This window comes from Apus apus, chromosome 3, assembly GCF_020740795.1.
Source record: "Apus apus isolate bApuApu2 chromosome 3, bApuApu2.pri.cur, whole genome shotgun sequence".
In the NCBI taxonomy this organism is placed as follows: Eukaryota; Metazoa; Chordata; class Aves; order Apodiformes; family Apodidae; genus Apus; species Apus apus.
Window position 1 is genome coordinate 105,280,474 of NC_067284.1, and position 21,938 is coordinate 105,302,411.

The window sequence follows — 21,938 nt, forward strand, 5'->3', positions numbered from 1 at the left end:
TTGGCTATGTATTTGAAAAAGCCCTTTCTACTGTCCTTAACCCGACTTGCAAGGTTAAGTTCCAAGGAGGCCTTAGCTTTCCTAGTTGCCTCCCTACATTCCCTGACAACATTCCTATATTCCTCCCAAGTGACCAGTCCCTCCTTCCATGATCTATAGATTTTCCTCTTCCACTTGAGTTTCCCCAGCAGTTCCTTTTTTAACCACGCTGGTCTCCTAGCTCCCTTACTAGATTTTCTACCCATTGGGACACACTGATGCTGTGCTTGCAAGAAGTGGTCCTTGAATATTGTCCAGCTATCTTGAGCCCCTTTACCTTCTAGCACTCTGTCCCATGGGACTTCCCTTAACAATTGGTTGAGGAGGCCGAAGTTTGCTCTGTAGAAGTCCAGGGTTCTGGTCCTGCTGGAAATTCTGTTCCTCCCACACAGGATCCTGAACTCCACCATCTCATGATCGCTGCAGCCAAGGTTGCCATTGACCACCACTGCTTCAATAAGGCCCTCCTTGTTGGTGAGCACAAGATCCAGCAGCGCTCCTCTTCTAGTCGGCTCATCCACCATTTGCATTAAGAAGTTGTCATCAATGCATTGGAGGAACCTCCTAGACTGTGAAAGGCTGGCTGTATAAGTCTTCCAGCAGATATCGGGATAGTTAAAATCTCCCATGAGGACCAAGGACTGCAGTTGTGAGGCTGCTTTCAGCTGCCTGTAGAAAGCCTCATCAACTTCCTCATCTTGATCAGGAGGTCTGTAGTAGACCCCCACAACTGTGTCACCCATACTACCCTGTCCTTTAATTCTTACCCACAGAATTTCAACTCGCCCCTCATCAGCCCCTGTACAAAACTCAATACATTCTAGTTGCTCTCTCACATAAAGAGCAACTCCACCACCTCGCTTCACCGACCGATCTTTCCTAAAAAGCACATAGCCATCCATGGCCACATTCCAGTCGTGTGAGCTGTCCCACCATGTCTCTGTTATTGCTACCAGATCATAACCCTTAGACCGCACACAGACCTCTAACTCTTCCTGTTTATTCCCCAATAATGTGAATACCACATTGTCTACAGTGCATCCTCCCTCCAACATCCCACCAGTTTTGGAAAGTGCTCTTATTTCTATGCAGTGTTTTTACCTAGAGGTATAGGAAGAATCCATTCACCTCAGTGACAGACCACCTAAAAACCACTGGAGATATGAGTTTGAGAAACGGAAAGCGTTTTCACGTTGGTGACAGACAGTGAGGTTGAATCCACATGGTCTCTTGAGCCACAGGGGTAAGAGATCTTGCTGCAGGTCTAACCAGAGAAATACTGACTTGTTTTCAGAGGCAGTCCAACCCCATGAGCATATCACTGCCTTCAGACTAATAAACTCTTCCAGGGAACTCTGTAGTCTTAGGTATCCTTTCACTATCCCTTTCCAGCATAAGCCGTATTTTGTGTTTTACACTTGTGCTGATCATTCATGAAGATGCTGACAGAGCAAGAAGCTGAACCTGCAACTCACACAGACTAGACCAGCTATCTTTTAGAAAACCCATCACCTTGACAGGAACATCAAAATGTATGAGGGTTGGTGAATATTCATCTGTAGGACCTGTGCTAATTGGCATTCTGTTTGCAGGGAAAGCTGGTATCCACCCTCTTCACAGGGATGACCCAAGTGATTGGCTCACATACAAAGGCTCACTTACACCCTCTCTTCAAAGCTTAGGGGAAAACCCAAAGCTTCAGTGGAATCTAAATAATAGGTAAACTATGTGCTGGCTCTCTGCACTCAGAAGGTAAGATTTGGTTTGGTCATGCTGGTGAACAGAAACCTCCTTTTACTAGTCTTAGGTTTAATAGGATCCAATAAATATGAAAATTTCCAAAGCAATTAAATATACATGCCATGATGGAGTTGCATCCAAGTGTACTTTCTAACTAAAAAAATCCCTCCTTGTCTCTGGCAGTCCTCTAACCAGAGGGCTGGGCAGGCTCCTAACAGAACTGATGCACAAAGGAAACACAAACAAAATGGTAGGAATGAGTGTTGCAGACTGGCTGAGGGATTTTTTTACACAGGTACCAGTTCTGTACTTCATGTTTGGCTTAATTAAGAGTATTTCCTCCCTCTACTCTGTTTAAAAGTAGACTCACATATTCAACAGTTTCTAAAGGGCAGTAATGCCTACTTGTAAAAAGCCACTATCACCTTTGATCCAAGGACACATTTGTGCTGATTGGTTTGTCAAAAAATATTTTAAGATCATGTCTCTCGGAGTATGGCTCACCCTTTGTATTATGGGTACATTTATATTTAATTTATGGGGTTAATAAATTATTAATAGATGTTGCAGGCATAAGTACTCCACATTATAGATGGCTAGAAGCAACCCATTAACCTGTTGCACTTCAGCAGTTTGTAAGAATGAACCATTTATTGAAACTGTTGTAACACAAATGAGCCATTTCACTACTCTGCCTTTACCACATGACTGAATACTGCTCCTCAAGGGAAAGGGTACTTCTCATGGCAGGTACAGCTGGGGAAGGAGAAAGGCAACTCCTGGCTACTAACTCCCAGACTCACTGGGTCCTTTACAAGGCCATACATTCAAACTTCAGTTCCTCTAGTTACTCATTTAAACTGGAAATGACCAGCTTGCCTCACAGATGCCTAGCAGAGACTGACTTTTGTTCTGTGGGCACAAGCTGGAGAACAGGAGGTTCAAGTTAAACATAAAGGAAAAGTTCTTTACCGTGAGAGTAACAGAGCACTGAAACAGGCTGCTCAGAGAGGTGGTGGAGTCTCTTCTGGAGACATTCAAAACCCCTCTGGATGTGTTCCTGTGTGATCTACTGTGGGTGATCCTGCTTTAGCAGGGAGGCTGGACCAGATGATCTTCAGAGGTCCCTTCAACCCCAACTACTCTGTGATTTGATGTATCCTTGCAAAGGATAATTAGCCTGAACATATTAGCCACTTGCCCACAACATTTATTTCACAGAATCACAGAATAGTCATGGTTGGAAAGGACCTCTGAGATCACTAAATCCAACCAAAACCAAAACCAAAACCAAACCAAACCAAAACACAAAACTCCACAAAACCACACCCCAAAAAACCCTACAACACACAACATACAATCTCGGTCAGTAAAGCATGCCCTGAAGTTCCTCTTCTACACGTTTCTTTAATACATCCAAGGATGGTGACTCAACCACCTCCCTGGGCAGGCTGTCCCAGTGCCTGACCACTCTTTCAGTACAGAAACTCTTTCTAATATCCAACCTAAATCTCCCGCACCGCAACTTCAGACCACTTTCTCTGGTCCTGATGTTAGTCATTTGGGAGAACAGGCCAACACCCACCTCCCTACAACACCCTTTCTGGTAGATGTAGAGGGTAATGAGGTCTCACCTCAGTCTCCTCTTCTCCAAACTAAACATCCCTAGTTCCCTCAGTCATTCCTCGAATGACTTGTTCTCTAGACCCTTCACCAGCTTGGTGGCTCTTTTCCAATTCCTATTAGTTTACACAGTGAAATTCTCTCCCAGAAATGCTTTGCTTAGCCATACATTTCATCAAAAGTGCTTTACAATATCACAGTCAATAGTAAACCACAGCCACAAGATACTTTAGTCAAAGGGGCTACTGAAGTAGTAGCTTGAATTTGGCTTTATGAGCCAAGAAGGCACCATCTTTTTCCCTGCTTTTGTTACTCACTTCTGGCATGATTTCGATCTTCTCGTAGCGCCGCTTGTAGGGAAGGGTCAGCACCTCTGCCCTGCGGTAGGACATTGGGGGAGGCTGGCAGTCTATCATCAGGTCCGTGCGATGAGACTGGGTGGGTGGTGGCTGAGTGTACTGCTCCGGGCAAACTACGTGGAGAGGCTGGAAAAGAAGAGTGAGGACTTACAAGAAAATGTTTGGTTGATTCTGTGCACTGCCCTGCAACAGTAATCGTTGCTGTAAGGAGGTTTGCAGATTGTTGTTAGCAAGCTAATTTATTTGTGTGAAAATGACATTCAAAAGATGTAATCCAGAAGATCCAGTCAGGATTGGAACAAACTGTTCAGGAGCAGGCAGTCTGTCCTTTGTACCCAGGCCTAAATTTGTGTCTATTTGCCACTTCAGTATCACCGGTCATAGTTCTCCACACGGCTGGGGCAATCCCAAGCACAATTACAGGCTGAGCGGAGAATGGATTGAGATCAGCCCTGAGGAGAAGGACTTGGGGGTGTCGGGTGATGAGAAGCTCGACAGGAGCCGGCACCGAGCGCTGGAAGCCCAGAAACCGACTGTGTCCTGGGCTGCATCCCCAGAAGCGTGACCAGCAGGGCCAGGGAAGGGCCTCCTAGAGGGATTGTCTCCCTCTGCTGGATGGGGCTTAGAGCAACCTGGTCTAGTGGGAGATGTCCCTGCCCATGGCAGGGGGTTTGGGACTAGCTGATCTGCAGAGGTCCCTTCCAACATGAACCATTTTGTGATTCTGTGGTTCTGTGACAGAAGAGGAGAGATTACACAGTTACAATTCTCAGCAGTTACCAGGCTGTGATTTTGATTCTATGTTAGCTGCCGTAAGGAGAGAAAAAAGAAGAATATACAGTAGCTTTTTCTACCAAACCATTTTATCTATATGTGAAGCAAACGACAGTAGTGGTGGAGACCATCACAAAATGCATGGAGTGAGGCAGACCTATCAATATGCAAGGCTGCAAAAACATTAGCAAAATAAGCGACTCTGAGTTTGCATGACCTGTCAGCAATATATTAACAAAGGATAAACAGGCTGGTTGCCATACGGATCACTGCAGGATTTAAGGAAGCCAAAGAACAGGATAGCACTTCTGCAAACTGTTTTGGAAATAGCATTGTACTTTAGTGCTAACACGGAGGATGTTTGTCAGAGAACCAGACAATGGCAACTGCTATCAGTTGTGTAATGACAAGCCAGATCACAGGACAATGAGCTAAAACGTTGGAAGAATATGTATTTCTGTGTTCAACAAGTGGAAGATCAAAGGGAAAAGTTCCACCAGGACAAATACTGGTTATTATTTTCTTTACGTCATGAGTCAGAAAGCAAACTTCAGTAGAAACAAATTGGATGGACTAGGAGAGGCCATTAAGCCTAGAAGAGTCAAGGGCGGAAGGCAGAGACTACATGAATGCTCCAGCCTTCAAGACAGAAGCAGTCTGATTTTGCAAACGGAGTAAGAAAAACTGTGGATCTGGAAGAAATGTGAGAGTGGAACTCCAGAACAGCAGTGCCAGGACCAAAGCAGGTATCAACTGCAGGATAAAGAGCAGAGGAGATGGTTAAAGCTGAGGAAACTGGGGACACTCAACAATTGGTACCCTTTACATTAAGCCTGTACTCATCACAGCCAGGTTTATTCATACAAACAAGAAAAAGAGTGAGGGAAAAAAAATATTATTACATAATCACAGATTTTTTGGAGTTGGAAGGGACCTTAAAGATCATCGAGTTCCACCTCCCCTGCATGGGCAGGGACACCTTCCACTAGAACAGGCTGCTCAGAGCCCCATCCAACCTGCCCTTGAACACCTCCAGGGATGGAGCCCCCGCAACATCTCTGGACACCCTGTTCCAGTGTCTCACTACCTTGAAGAAATTCCGTCTGATCTCTAACCTAAATCTCTCTTCTTTCAGCTTAAAACCATTAGCTCTTGTCCTCTCACTGCAAGCCCCTGTAAAAAGTCCCTCCCCAGCTTTCCTGTAGGCCCCCTTCAGGTACTGGGAGGCCACTGTGAGGTTGCCCTGGAGCCTTCTCTTCTTCAGGTTGAACAACCCCAACTCCCTCAGCCTGTCCTCATTAGAGAGGTGCTCCAGCCCTCGGATCATTTTGTGGCCCTTCTCTGGACACGTTCCAACAGGTCCACATCTTTCTATATATACACACCTAGAAGGTACATGTACTAGCCATTTACTTTGCACTCTAAGCTTTTAGGGATCTTCCAGGCACTGTGTGCAGAGACTGGCAGTCATTCCATATTGACTGTGGTGCAGGATAGTAAAGGAGAGCTCAATGCTGTGTGCTCTGTCATGGAAAAAAAAGATCTGGGTGTTGTCTTGATTTTGCTGTTGCTTAATGTAACAGTTGTTAGCCATCGACCTATTTATTTCATGTATGTGAAGAAACATAAGAAGAGGCAACAGAAATTCCTTACCTGGACTTCTTTGAGTAATTTAGACACCTGAATAAAATTCAGTCTTGTGTCAATGGGACAGTAAACACATTTCATCGCCAAAGGTTGATAAGGAGCCAGGGCATCCAGATAAGAGAAATCTGGTTCTGAAAACAGAAACGTTGAAAACACTGAATGCCTAGTAAGAACAAAGGTGGCCCAATTCCTCTCTGATTCCACATTCTAGTCTAGACAAGCTGTTGTTCAGCAATGTTAATTCTATTACAAATTTCTCTTCCTTTCTTCCTTCCTCCACCTGTTATTTTCAGTTAATTTGATGAAAATTATGCTCACAATTAAGTCTTACCTTAATCAAGCAAGAGAGCAATAGTATTTCATTGGAACACATTCTAGCTTGACTTTTATAACAAACTTAATCAACACAAAAACATCTCTTATTTTTAATCAAATCCTGTAGAAAAGGCATGATGTATACATTTTTGGTATCATAAAGGTAACCCAAATGTCAGCTTGTTTTTCAGTACTGCAAACACACTGCATGAAGACTGTATCTTGAGAAACCTGTATCAATGTCCTCTGCTGCAGACACATTACCTCGTAACTCCTCTTCTTCTTTAAGGTATATATATATATATATATAATTATTTTTAATCTAAGTGCCAGGTTTAGACTGATGGGTCCGATTGTTAATATAACCCAGGAGGACCCATAGACACCTCTCCTGTTGGAGGGACAAGCAATTGGCAATTCTAGTTCAGGCCAGTATGAACTGAAGGTTGTTCATGGTAGAGGCCATCCAGAAGGAGGGACAAGCTGTAATAACTTCATTAGTTCATATCTTTATTAGACCTAGCAAGTCTCAACTTCCCCTTGTACTCTTATTATTGACTTTTAAAAATCAGATTAGAGGTTTGCCAGGGAAAAGTCATGCACTGAATGGGCTTTCATTCACACAGAGAGTTATACAACACAGAATCATAAAATCATAGAATGCCAGGTTGAAACATATGTCAAGGATCATCTGGTCCAACCTTTTTAGGTAATACTATGGTTTATATGAGATGGCTCAGCACCCTGTCAAGCTGAGACTTAAAACTGTTCAATGTGGGCAAAACTACCACTTCCCTTGGGAGACTATTCCAATGTTTGACTGTCCTCATAGTGAACAGTTTATCTCTTGTGTCCAATCAGAATCTGCTTAGGAGCAACTTGTGCCCATTACTCCTTGCCTTTTCCATGTGATTCCTTGTAAACAGGGACTTTCCACCTTCTTGGTAGCCACCCTTTAAGTACTGGAACATGGTAATAAGGTCTCCCCAAAGCTTTATTTTTTCAAGGCTGAGCAAACCTAATTTTCTCAGCTTTTCCTCATATAGCAGGTTCTCCAGTCCTCTGATCATCCTAGTGGCCCTTTTCTGGACTCTCTCCAGCCTGTCTGCATCCTTTTTTTAGAGTGTAGAAGGCGATCAGGTTTGTCAAGCACAATTTGCCCCCAGTAAATCCATGTTGGCTTTTCCCAATCAGATGTTTCAATTGACTTGTGACCATTTCCAGGAGGATTTGCACCATTGAGAATACTGCAGAAAATTACGCTTTTTTTGGTGAATGAAAACCATAGGTCTCGTAGGTGACACAGTGTAGCCACTTGATTCTGGGGGCCATTAACTAATCATGTGGAAAAGCTTATGCTAATTCTGGGATGGATTGCATAAAGGAAATGCTAGAAAAAGATCAACTAGTATTAGCTTGCTAAGTACAGAATGAGAAAAAGAGAAGGGGATGCATGGAATAGTAATATTCCAGACTATTCTGAACAACAGGACCTCAGAACAACCTGCAAAGTGAAACAACAGTTGCAGACCACTAAGCCTTGCTAGAAAACAGTAAGAGGTATTCCTCTGGTAGCTGCTCAGGCTGTGTAAAAAGATGAACTTAAAGGGAACTTTCATACAGAGACTTCAGTCTAGATTTAGACAGTAATTTCCTGTGTTCTTAAATCACCCTGAGGAAAGCACTGGCTGGATTTCTTATGTAGACAGCAAGAAAAATGTCCTTAAAACTTTACCACAGGAAGTTCAGCACACAGCAAGGCATCCGACATTCAGTATTGGGTCTCATTGTACTGATAAAGACAAGTTAATTGCTAGCCTAAAAATCTGCTGCTGGCTAAGTATCAGTGATGATGATGTGGTTATATTTACTCTGGGAGAACAGAATACAGCATCAGCCAATGATACATATGTTTGGAACTGTCAAAGGGATAATTTTCCCAAGTTTAAAGCAATTGTCAGAATAATGCCTGGGAACATCAAAGTGAGAAATACTAACAAAAAATGATAGTTGCCCCAAAAGCCGTGAATCTAAGAACATGAAATAAAAATTATACTGAGCAAAAAGCCATACTTGGTAAAAGCAGATGTGTTAGTGGCAATGAAACAAAGCCTAAAAATATCCATGTAAAAAATGGGAGTTATTGGCACTTGAATTTAATAATAATTAATACAAGTTTTAAAAAAAACAAACTGAGAATGTAGCTAGTTGAAGAAAGATCAGTGCCCAATTTGGGTTAAATCAGAAGATACTTTAAAACTCATTGGGGAAAACTGGAAAACTAAAGTCAGGCACAGGTTCTCTGCTAGAGACATAAAATTAAACTGCAAATAGTAAGTTTAAAAAGTTATCAGAAGAGTTTTTCCACCCTGTCTGGTGTTGTGGATGACACAGAGATTTGACTGCTTGTATCTGAGGATGTCATGAGGCAGCATCTATTCAGACTAAGTATTTTTGAATCAGTAGGCTCAGATAATGTATAGATGTGGATTTTTTGATTGAATAATCGAAAATGGCATCCAGCCTGTAGTCTCTCAGAAGAACTAATAAGAATGTAAGAGCCTTGGAAGAGAGAGAAATTGTAATGAAGGAGTTATAACATGGGACTTTGAAGATTTAGAACATGTAAAAACGTCACTTGAGCTAGTCTCATGGTGAACTCATGTGAAATACATGAACAGCTGCTTTGAAACTACAAAAAACCCAGAAGTCACCTGTCTGATGGAAAACAGTGCCTGCCAAGGACATATATTGACTTTTTCTGACAGAATTACAGGTCTTTAGCTTTTCCCCCAAGACATCTGATTTACTACTGTGTGACAGCGAGTTATAAAATCTTCCACTGTACAGCACTAATGTGGGATGCATGAGCTGTTTTTAAGATCTCCTAGGGAGTTGGTTTTAAAGCATTGTTGTTACCAGAGAGAGAGCAAGAAGCAGACTTTTTTCTGCTGTGTTTTCTTCTAGAATGTCTTTGTGGCTTAATGGTATTCAATATTTTTAATCAATCATCTATTCAATACTGCTTCCACGGTAACATTTCCAGATGACACAAGGAAGCAGAGCAGCACTGCAGCTTACTCACAGCTGGTGTTTTATGTTCTCTTGTAGTTGTTTTTTATATAACAAATTGGAAAGGTGGAGATTACGTAGCTCCTGTGGACTGAACAAGCAGTGTCATCATTAACAACACTGTATGGCCTGTAGTTTAAAGGTCCTAATTACTAGAAACTGGGAGTCTTTCACTGGAAAAGCTTGCACATCATCTGCTGTCAGATACTGCCTCAATGGACCAAATTGCTTTCATAACTACATGTTTTATCCTAAAACAGGAGAAGCTAAATAATGAAATAACTGAAATCCTGGGCATCAATGGATTCAACTTCAGATTTCTACTGCAGTTCCCAAGGACAGAAGACTTTAATCTGCTTGGAATTTCTGTAGACATAGATGTCTTTGTTCCAGCTGAGACAGTCATAAAGCAGTAGGAACATTATGCCAAGTGCATATGCCTATAGACACAGACAGAGTCCAAAAGCCACAGACAGAAGAATTTAGGACACATACCACCACCAGCACCTGAAATCACTGTGCACTCCAAGGTCATCACAATCAAAGCAGATCTCAGCTGTGGTTTCACTTGAAGTATAAACCATGAATATCAAAGGTTATGACCTAATGTATCCATAGGTTGTTACAATCGCCATTTGCCTTAACAACTTGCCAGGGCCCTGTTGTAATAGAAGTCTGCTCTGTTTCCTCATTTCACAGAAGGGTACACTTTAATACAGAAAGGTCAATTACTTCTCCCTACAAGAAGGCAAAGAATACGTGGTCTCTCCATTAAAGGCCAGTTTCTGACACCCTTGCTGATAGTGGGTAGCACCTTCACATGATTAAAGCCACTGATTTCCTAGGAATTCATGAAATACATAACTCAGCAGAGTGTACACAGCCTGATTTTATTTGATGTCTCAGATGGATTATAATTCACTATTTCTAAGACAATTTGTATCTAAATGGCAACTTTACCAATTACTGTAATTAGGGCATATCTCCTGAAATTACCTCAAAAGGCAGGTGTGATAAGTACTGTAACAGTTAGGACATTTGTGCTGTGGTACAAGGCACCACTTCCCAGCATAATCACAATCTAGATTTAAGTGTCTTATCGGCTCAGCATAAAGCTTGAATCTTCCTTCCCCTTGCAGTAGGGCTAGCTGCACACTTCTTTAAAACCTTCCAACTTGGTTTAACAGTATGATGATACTGTGGTGCTTTTGAGTACCAATATTGTGAAAGAATGAAAAGGTCTTGCCCATCACTATCCTCAAATTTACAGTAAGAGAAATGAAGATGGAAAGAAATAACCCATTACGATTCCTGTTTGCTTTAGGAGGCTACCTGTATTCCAGCAGTCCTACTCACTAAAAAGAGGAGAAAAATAAGCTTAACAGTGCGACTCCATCACACCCTTGCTGTCGAAATAGGTTTGGTCAGTTACTCAGTGTTCCTCACCCCATTTCTTTCCTTTTTCATCCGGCTCAATTATATATAACACATTTCCCAGTTATACCAGAGCTCATGATACATAAAAGCAGCAGCTATGGCCTAGAGGATTATTTCCTTTCTTATATCTGAAGAGTGGCACTGTAGGGTTCTGTTTCGATGACATATTGGGTATAAAGAGGAGGCACCTGGACAGAACATCAGTTTGAGGGAAGGCCTTGAAGTGTTTTTAAAGGAGATGGAACTCTGGAAGATATGCCCTTTGCTAGATTTCACAAAAGGTTCATGTTCTCTCTACTTTGTCTTGCTGTTCATGACTGGCACGGGCCTAGGATGCAGGTGCCCTGTGGCTCTCAAACCATAGCTCATTCTGAGGTGGATAGGGCTTGATTAATTAAATCCATGAAAAGTAGAGGCTAGAAGCAGACTGGGAGAAGTATAGGAATTTAAAAGATCTTTTGTGCACCTGGCAGCCTGAGTCATTGAGAAAGGAAACAACACCCCAGGGTATCACCAAGAGCTGTACCTTCAGCTTCAGATACAAATGTGTCTGTCAGCCAAAAAGCATCTGAAAAAAAAGCTTAGACAAAAGGCAGCCATGGCATAGATAACTACTGCCAGGCCTGTATGGGTTGCACACTTCTGAAACAGGAGAGATGACAGAAACATCTTTAGACTGTCTGGTTGCCTGAGGTTTTGATGAAAGTGCAGGAGAAAAGATGAGGAAAGGTTTTTGATTCCAATGGAATATGGAGAAGTGTTTGTCTTTTCTGACCAGCATCAATTAGGTCTTGCCTGGGTTTAACTTGCAACCAGCTGCTCTCAATCCAAAAATTAATTTCCTGTAGGCACTTTACTGCTGTGCATAACAAAGATTTGCTTAGAAATGGCAGAAAGGGACTCTGTATGGCAAAGGTTGGCTCTGCAGGGCTAAAATGAATTAAATGGTACAATAACTACATTAGTCCCTACAGTCAATCCCAGGGTCTTAATTTAGATGAGCTCCCACTGAAGTCAGAAACTTCTGCCTCAGAACAAATGAATAAAGCCCCTAGGGTGTGGCCACACTTGACCAGAGTGCAGAACATATTGTTAAACTGATAACAACAACTGCATTTTACTTACCTGTGAATATAACAGTGTTCAAGCTAGATTTTCCCCATAGCTCCATGAAATGAACTACATCGCCAAATCTCAGAGAGGGATGTCCAGTGAACACAACACAAGGCTGCTTGAAGTCATTGCTGAAGTCTCCATGGATGCTGGGATAATGTTTCAATTTGTTAGTCTGAATGAGCTGAAATAAAAACAAAAATCTAGACATTACAAACTTTTCATGCCTCTGTGCTCTGTACTTTGGTGTGCTTATTTATATGATATTAAAAATATTCTACAGTTTATTTCTAATTCATCACAGAGTCCCTTCGTGCATATCCGCTAGATTTTCCGACAGATCTAGTCATGACTGCCCTAAATGTTATGAAAAGGAAGTAAGAATATGGGGCCAGGTGCTTCCAAGTCCTTGCTCTCATTTCTTTGGTACCCGCGGTATGGCAACTGAGAGGAAACTCTGCAAACACTCCCTGTTTAGAGTTTCCTGGAGTTAACAGAGTGCTCAGCTGCCAAATTAAAAATAAGCTACTTTTTTCCTATTTTCCATGTCTTCAGAGAGCTCTAGGCACTGATGTTTAACTTGATTTTCTTGTATCACAGTAGTAGCAGGCAGTTTTGCCTTCAGCTGTATGTTGCTGTAAGTTTCATTGGTATAATGGGCTTACACAAAGTCAAGTCCTCTGAAAAAAACAGATGACTTGCCCTTCCTTAACTACCATGGAAACTAGTAATAGCAATGAACCAACAGCAATAAGAAGCACCTGTTCAACAGAGTGTAATCAATTATGCATGTGGTAAAGATTTTCTTACTAAGATGGGGAAGTTTATTTACTGAGGCACTTTCTGAAGAAGAATTTTGCTTTTATTTGTCCTGCCACTGTTCTCCAATCTGCAAAGCAACGTCCAGCTTAAAAAGCAATGTAATAGATTAGCCTGAAAAACACCTTCATGCAATGTTTTGCAAGTATTTTCTTCACAGGTGTATGCTTCCATCCCCAGCCTGGAAATAATTGTAAATGCAGTTATCTTTAAAAGTATGCATTTTAACACAAGGAAATCACACACTGAAAAGCTAAGAACATATGCAGACAGTGTGAAAAAGGAGAACAGCACTACCTTTGTCAGCCAGTTTTTAAAGGAGGTGGGACTTAATCAAGAATCTCTCCCCACGTCGTTGTCTCCTGTCAGGCATTGCAACATTGTTCAAAACATAGAATTCCCATACGCAGGGTTCAGCAACATGTTTCTGCAGCTGTTGTGCCGTGGAACCCCAGATGATAGGACTAATTAGCAAACAGCATGCTCCTCACTACGTGTCATAACATGATGCCTTTCTAAGCAGAAAACCCTGCCCCTCAGGATGTTCGTCCTCCTTGTAACATATTGGATTCTCAAAAGATGAGCTAAGAAAGAACATTATGATAAGCAACTCTTCTGGTCTCTCAAAGCTGTAATTTAACTTTCCAGATTCTCTTTTACTTGTTACTTTTTACCGTGGTGGATCTAACTCAAGATAGCATGTCTACATGGAAATGAATGGAAAGCTGAGAATTCTGACGTGTTTAAGCTTCTTAACAACTTATGAACAACAAAGCACTTCAGAACTTAAGGTTATTACACAATTAAGTTCTTAACTGACTTTAGCATCTCTGAACAAAACTATCATCCCTACTCATCTGCTAGCTGCCACCACCTGAAGATACACTTTGGTGCTGAAACAGGCAATGTACAAACTTACCCTCAGTGCCCTTTCAATAATAGAAAGTTGGCCACATATAGATGCCAATATTTATCTTTCTCCTTGAATTTGGTCTCCTTCAAGTTTCCAACAGCAAATATTTTGCTGTGATTCTGCATTTGACTTCCCACATGTCCTGTTTAAAGCTACTGTGCAATACCTGGATGGCTGGAATGGAAGGGGATTGGGCTTTGATGTAAGATGGAACTGTAGGTGGACACAGCCCATTATTTCCATGTGATTTCTTGGATGATGGAGGAAGTAGCTTGGGGACTATGCTTTCTGCAGCTTACCAGTAATATCAAATTCCTATTTAATCTTCAAGATGGAAAACTGAAAAAATCATCCCATAACTGCTCTGGCGGTTAATATGCACTGAACCTTGAAAATATTTCTGCAACTAAGACTGTTAAAGATTTCTGATTAACACATGTGGTGTGCAATATTTAGAATCTAAGCTTAGCTTCTGTAGCTTCTGTAATAAAAACTGCAGCTTAGCAGACAACAGGCAAAACAAATTTTATCCCTAAAAATATTGGCATTTAAAAGAAATAGGAAGTGGTCCCTGTTTGATTGGGGGTTTTTTTTGAAAGAAGTGAAAAACCTTAAAACTGAAGTTGCAAAAGCTGTTTAAATTGGGTGAACTGGGAGAAGGGGACAATTTCTACTCTACAATTTCCCAGGAAATGGGATGTGTGACATTCCAGGGCAAAACTTTGTCAGGGACCAGCAGATAGCTAAGTGAAAGACATTTCCACAGCTAGCATCTATGTAACACACTTCTGAAAATCACAAACTGTTCTTGCAGCATCTTGTTTCACATGTTCCTTATAATTATCTCTATTTGTATACCACATTCAAATATTTGTTAAGATGTGAGAGCAGCACTCTGTGCAAAAAACATTCTCAACAGTCTGTTTCACCGCTACACCTATACAAATGTTCACTGTTTATAAACATAAAAACTTATTCTCTTCAAAGCATTATGGAGGCTTCAAATCCCTTCGTATTACTTTGTGGAGAGACACAGGACTCCTAATCCAGTTTTCAGGACCTTGGGTTTTGTGTGCGCGGGTTTTTTTTAATAATAATTATTTTTAATTTCCATCAACAAAACAGGTAACAGTTGGATGTTAGATGCACCGCTTCTAACTAAGGGGGTGCTAACTCAGAAGGGAAAAGGGACACATGTTGAATCTTCAGCACCATGTCCTGAGCTGTGGTGATTTTTTATTTTTTTTTCCATCTGGAAGTTATTTTGTAAGTCCACTAAAGCTCCATATCTTAGCTGATAATCTCTCATTCTCTCACAGGTAGGTGAGAATAGCAGAGGCAAAAAGCTACAAAAGCAAGTTTAGGGACATTCAACTCATTCCAGTGATAAAATAGCCAGTGAATTTTAGTGTGTAGAGCAAAGACTTTTCTAAATACCCAATCAAAAATATATGGGGCTGAACATGCAAAACAGGTTCAACAAAATTTCACAAATCATTAAGGGGACTAAATTTGTGATGATCTGTACACATCTTCTATATCCCCAGATCAGATGGTTATATAAGCACAGCAGTCATTACCGTGTCATGTTCAGATCTCCAACCTGTACCAAGCTTGGGTCAAAACCAATGCCTGGCATTCAGCTATTCAATACTTTCAAAACCGGGCTGATTTCTGGAAACCAGAAGCAACATTCAGAGCATCCTTCTATGGAAAGAACCATTATTGACTGAAAGCTTAAGAGATGGAGGATGGTAAAGTACTGAACTGAAACTGAGGAGAGCTGTGGTTTTTTTTAATCTTAAAAGCTTATACTTCCCTTTAAAGAGGTAGACTTGATTTAAAGGGTCAGCAACTGCTGCTATAAACAGGATAAATCTCCAATGTCTGTGTGTACCATTTATTGAAGTGAGCCAAAATACACTATTTACTCTGTGTGTGTGTGGTTTATATCCAGAATTTTGAACAGTCATGGTTCTTATCAATAAACGAGTGATGCATTTATTACTTCACCTCCCTCACTCCCTTCATAACACCAGCACTAACTCTAGCCTAATTCTATATAAGACAAAACGTAATACTATACAATCACCTAGTTCCAAGTATTTACTGCTTTGAATGTGTTACACAGAAACTGGTATATGGAGGAGAGAAGCAAAGATGAAGAAGACAAATGCTACTATTTAGACCACAGAATCAATATTACTCCCACCCTGGCTATTTTCAGTTGGAAAAAGATGCTTTTCCTGGCCATTTCTCTTAGATGTTGCTAACAGAATCCTTAATAAGAGGATAGCTAATCCAAATTCTTCCTCCACTAGCAAATACTGATCAGTATAAATTACCTCTCAAATTTTTCTGTTGCAGACATTTAGAGAAGCCCAGATTCACTTATCTCATAGCCTGAAACTGTCTATTTAAAGACTGAGCAGAAAGAAAAAGGAATGAAAGCTTTTACTTTTGCCTTACTAGAACAATTCAAATATTCATTTATAAAGCCTCTATCTCCACAAAAGGGATGGTACAGAGTGTACCATGGTTCCAGTTGAAATGTTTGGGGACATGGTTAATTCCTCAGCTGTGGCTGTGTTAGGATGTGACATTCCCATGTGCTTAAGTAACTCTGTAAAACACCAGAAGTTGGTTCTGGGACACGGAATCACAGAACTGTCAGAGTTGGAAGAGACCTCTAGAGATCATCTAGTCCAACTTCCCTGCTAAAGCAGGATCCCCTAGAGCACATTACTCAGGGCTGCATCCAGGCGGGTCCTGAATATCTCTAGAGAAGGAGACTCCACAGCCTCCCTGGGCAGCCTGTCCCAGTGCTCTATCACCCCCACCATAAAGTATTTCCTCATACTTACACGGAGCTTCCCGTGTTCCAGCTTGTGCCCACTGCCCCTTGTCCTGTCTCTGGGAACTACAGAAAAGAGTCTGGCTCCATCCTCCTTGCACCCACCCTTTAGATACTTACAGGCATTAACAAGGTCTCCCCTCAGCCTTCTCTTCTCCAGGCTAAAGAGTCCCAGCTCTCTCAGCCTTTCCTCATAAGGCATATGCTCCAATCCAGAATAACATTTCTAAAGAAAACAAATTACTGATTTATGCTCCACAGCATTTCAGCTAGGCGTTGGGGAGCTTAAATCTAAGCCTATTTAGATAGTTGATCCTAGAATGTAACTGATACAGTGCCTTGGAAGTGAAAGCCAGCACTTCCCTCTGCCAGCCTGCTGCATTCACTAACACTTGGAAACTCCTGTTTTTAACTTAGAAGCTTCCGACGTCACTTCAGTTTGAGCTCCTTCTCCTCTCTTCCCTGTCACAACAATTGCTGGTGAAAAACTGCATTGCTACTTTTGTTTAAATGTAAGAGAGAGTCATCCACAGGGCAACCCATCCCTTCCCTAACTGACTACTTCTCCACTTCCCCAGTTTTTGTCCTAGGAAATGGCTGGCTGGAACGTAGGGCAATCTTGCTCCAGATCCTACCTCCCTCCAGCAGAGCCACAGCCAACTTCTACCTCAGATGCTACCTCAGAGAAATGCCTTTAAAAAGAAGCTCTTTTAGCTTGTGCACTCCTGAAAGGCTGCAGATGACACTTCAAAAGCTTGGACACTCCATTCACATTAACTTTAGTAGGAATTGATGTCCAAATCCACCGCTACAAGCCTGAAGCACTTCAGCCCACATTCCTTGCTTGCAACAGAGGGAAAGTATATTCCCTTTTCACTCAGACTGGATGTTAGGAAACAAACTGCCACCCCAAAGCACAGTAAATTCTCTGCAGTGATTGTGCCAGAAGAGATACAATGAACGCCTACTACTACATTAAAGCAGAAGTAACAAGGAGGGAGTAGAAGTGTGTGGAGTTCTCTGCAGAGTTGAACTGTGTGTGTGGTTTTATTCAGCACAGCAGAAAAATGAATGACTTCAAGACAGGCAGCATAAATCATAAACCTGGAAAATCGCCATGCAAAGAGAACGAAAAAGCTTCAAACAACTTCAAAAAATGAGAAAAGCAAGACGAAATAAAAATAATTGTACAGAAGATGAAGAAACTTATATTTATCATCTTGTAACAATAGTAAAGAGACAGGTAAAATGCAAAATAAAATAATAACTGATTAAAGGAAGCAAATGCTGTTTTACAATTTGCATCAAGCACCACTGGAACTCATTGCTGCAAGAGACCACATAAAAAGTTAGGGGAATTTTTTGCCTTGTTTGTTTTTAAATATTTTTGTTTATATAGCTAACAAGAACATTGAATTGCAGGGCCAGACAGCATGCTGGGCTTATTTTCTGGCCTGTCCCTTTCTGAAGTATCATGCCAGGAGTGTTATTAACGTTTGCTAATAAGTAAAAGGCATGTCTGAGTAATTATCTATTTTCTTCCAACAACTGAGTGGCTAAGCACATCTTTTCACGAAGGGCAATTTCCATACAGGTTACATTGTACAAACCTACCACTAGTTTGAGAAAAAGTAAGACAATTCTCCACTAACAGTTCTGATACCCATTAAAAATTCCCCTAAGTGCTAGTAAGCAGAGCTACTGATTGTGAGGTTGTGGAGCCACTGATTTAGAAAAAGACTGAGTCCTTGTTCCCTCCTAGACCAATGGTCTGGTCATGGAGGTCATTCAGGCCAGGTCTGGATCAAGATTATTTTGCTTGGTAAAATTACACTAAAATATCATAGCAGCTGAGGATTGTGGATACTCTTTGCATAGGCATAACAGGGTTTTTGCCAGGGAATAAATAACACAGTTGTTAAAGTTTGTACTTAAAGCAATATATGAGTTTCACATACAATGTCAGCTGCAAGATTTTGTCCCCCTTCTGTTTACACTGCTTGTTCCAACACTGTATTTCATAGAAGAAAAAAAATTTCAGCTCTTCTCCCATGCCTTAGAAACAGTATGATGGCTTTAAACCATAACCAGCTGCAGGTACCACTAAAACTGGAATGCAGCCCAAGGCAGCTGAGAATTACAGGAGTAAAAGGATGACAGCAGCTGTCCCTCAGAGGACAGCAACAGGGAATCAAAGGCACGTGCTGAGCACTGGGTACCTGAAACAGACATCTTGGTGCTGTGGTTGGGAGCACGGGGGTCCTGCATGTGAGTCATCTTCTGTCAGTTGTCTTCGTTTGCCTGATATTATTTTGTTTTGGTTTTGCTAATAGCCAGGCTCTTGAAACAGTGTTGCACTATGCCTAGGGCCTCTGCCTCCCGCCATACAAAGTAGTTTTGCAAAAAAACAAGCCAATATGTATCAGGAATCAGCAATGAAGAGATCCATTTAGTCCATCATGGTGGGGGAGTAGTGCAGGTTACTTGACTTCCCAGTGTTTACTCCACTTTCCAGTGTGTACACAACAACTGTGAATACCCAAACACACAATCTTGGTTGTGTTGGACAACTTACTGTGAAATATGCAGTACTGGCTTCAGATGGCAACTCAGTGCTGAAATGCCTGAAGGCTACAGCCATTTAATTGTTTGGGAGCCCCAAGGATGTGTACACAGTCTATTTCGTTATTTAGCACATGTAAATGCAACCCTTAGGCAAAAATGTAAGAAGCTGAAGAATGGCTTCCTATCAATGATATCCATGGGTCTAGATAAAGTCCTTTGTGCATCTCATGATAAAATGCCCCTAGTTTTGTGGGTCACAATGTGTATGATTTGGCCTTGTCAACCAAAGTCTGTAGCAGTAACAGGCACATTATTCCCTCTGTGCCCTGGATTTTGTTATAAGGAAACAGCTGTTATCCACTGCTGTGAGACCTTTCCTAGATAATTACCTTGATCTACACTTGAAGCACCGAGGAATGTCTTAACAGCTAAACAATAATTTGACAAAATCTCATTATCAATAGGTCTCTGGAGAATATAAAATGTCCTAAAAATTAAAGGACATAGTTTTCACTCTATAAACACAAAGATCCATCATATAAGATGGGTTAATTAATGCAGTTTTTGACAGCTTCATGTTTAGCTTCTCATTTTTGGAAGGGCTTTTCCCTAAACTTGTCAGTTTCAGTGCATATTGGGAACTAACATTTCAAAGTGATGTCTTTGGTAGAATATAGGCTGTCAGTGAAACCAATGACACTGTGGATCAATAAGAACACCCCAGAAAGCAGAGATGCAGGGGAAATTAGAACGCATAGCCAGCAGTATGGCTGCCGAGTCTCGTACTCTGAGATCAGGCTTTGGAATTGATTTATCTGTGTCAATGACTATTGGCTACAAAAAAAAGTGGTGAATAGGTGACTTGTCCTGCAGTCTGCATTATTCCTGGTAACAGATTATACATAATTCACTGTGCATCTTGCTTGAAATGCACTCAAGCATCTGGAAAGAGTGAGGGCTTCTGGTCAGGTCCTACTTCCAGCAATGCCTTTGAAGCGCCTACATATGATAGATATCATACAATCATAAAGTGGTCTGAGTTGGAAGGGACTTTAAGTATCATCTAGTCCCATCCCTCTGCATAGGCAGGGACATCTCCCTCTAGATCAGGTTGCTCACAGCCCCATCCAACCTGCCCTTGAACACTTCCAGGGGTGGGGCTTCTGCAACTTCACTGGGCAACCTGTTCCAATGTCACACCACCCTCACACTAAAGAATTTCTTCCTAATGTCTAACCTAAATCCCCCCTCTTCCAGTTTTAGTCCATTACCCCTTGTCCTCTCACTACATGGGCAATGGCAATTTCCAGAACAAGTCCCCGGATGAACTACCTTGGAGGTAAAAACAAACAAACAATGCCTGTAAAAGCATTTACTCTCTTAACTGCTAAACCTCCGACAGTCACTCTGGTGGCTTTAACCTTTCTATATCAAACCTCTCTTTCAAGCTACCATTTCTCCTTAAGCAGACAATATGATGCCTGTTTCAGCTAGGGAGGTAGGAGCTGGGATGACTATGCAATCTCTGATAACAAGATCTTAGTTTTACAGACCGAGATAAACTGCCTGGACAAAGGAAATATTCATGGTTGCAGTCTGATAAGAGCAAGTAGTCAACCATGTGTATGCCAGATAGCCTTCTGTGGGGGAAGCAGTAAAGCAGGCAAGACTATGTATGTTACAATGCCTAAATAAAACTCATAATAATTTTTGAGTTGAGGGAACACCATCATTCATTCCTCCCCCATGCTCACAAATAAATCACAGAAAGCAAAGGAAAAAAACCCAAACTTGTATGAATAATGACACAAAACTATTAAATAGCTATAGAAGTGCTCATCAGAAAAACAACAGCCACACAGGACTGTGTTCCAGAAACTTGTGATTTTAGCAAACAGCAAGATCACGGTTTACTCACCTCAGCATGGGGAAAAGGAGGTTCTGGAAGATACACCTTTGTTTGTTTGTTATGACACAACCTTTAAAAGAAAAGGAAAGTATGCTGGGTTAGACAGCTGAGAACATCCTGCAGTATCTGCTGCCATCTACTGTTAAACTTTTTCTGGAGGAAGTAATTTTGTATCTGTGGTCTCAGGTGCAAAATCACCAATCTGTTTCATTGTTTCCAGTCTTCCTGTTTAGAGGACAGGAAAACTCAGTCACAGCGAGATCACTCACAGAAGGTGCAAGACAGCTGAAAGTCATTTTGCATGTACTATGTAACAGAGCTCCTTTCTTGTCTTGTGCATCTACAAGTTGGTAAACTGGTGCTCACCATGGCGTTAATGCTCATTGCTGTTTTTCATAAATCATTTATTAATAAAACATAAATATTGCAAGTTGTTGATCAGCTCTAGCCAGAATCCTGATTCATCCTACTACAGAAGTTTAAAAAAAGATATTTGTCAGAGGCCTGTGTGACATTACAATTATCTGTAGTGACACTGTCCTGGTTATGCTTTTTCTGGGAAACACTACCCATATCATATTTTCTTCACTTTATTATGAAGCAATAAGCCTGGGAAAAACTAAACTTGATAGTCTAAGATACTAAGAGCAGGACACTTCTTCTAGTTGACTACATAGTAGAACTGGAAAGCTGAAATCCCTGAGCTTCAATCGCAACTTTGACCCCAAACCTCTGTTTTACAGATGTTCAACCTCTGCC

At 41.3% G+C, this 21,938-nt stretch overlaps 1 protein-coding gene across 3 annotated transcripts in view; it reads right to left on the reverse strand.

The window, feature by feature from the left end:
• The window catches only part of INTS9 (integrator complex subunit 9), a 76,636-nt gene that overhangs the window by 16,720 nt on the left and 37,978 nt on the right, over positions 1-21,938 (reverse strand). For all 3 annotated transcript variants that reach the window (XM_051615227.1, XM_051615225.1, XM_051615226.1), the window contains 4 exons: positions 21,189-21,249; positions 12,132-12,303; positions 6,189-6,313; positions 3,720-3,887 (listed from right to left, as the gene is read on the reverse strand). In XM_051615227.1, coding sequence (XP_051471187.1) covers positions 3,720-3,887; positions 6,189-6,313; positions 12,132-12,303; positions 21,189-21,249 — 526 coding nt within the window. The remainder of the gene's footprint in view (positions 1-3,719; positions 3,888-6,188; positions 6,314-12,131; positions 12,304-21,188; positions 21,250-21,938) is intronic.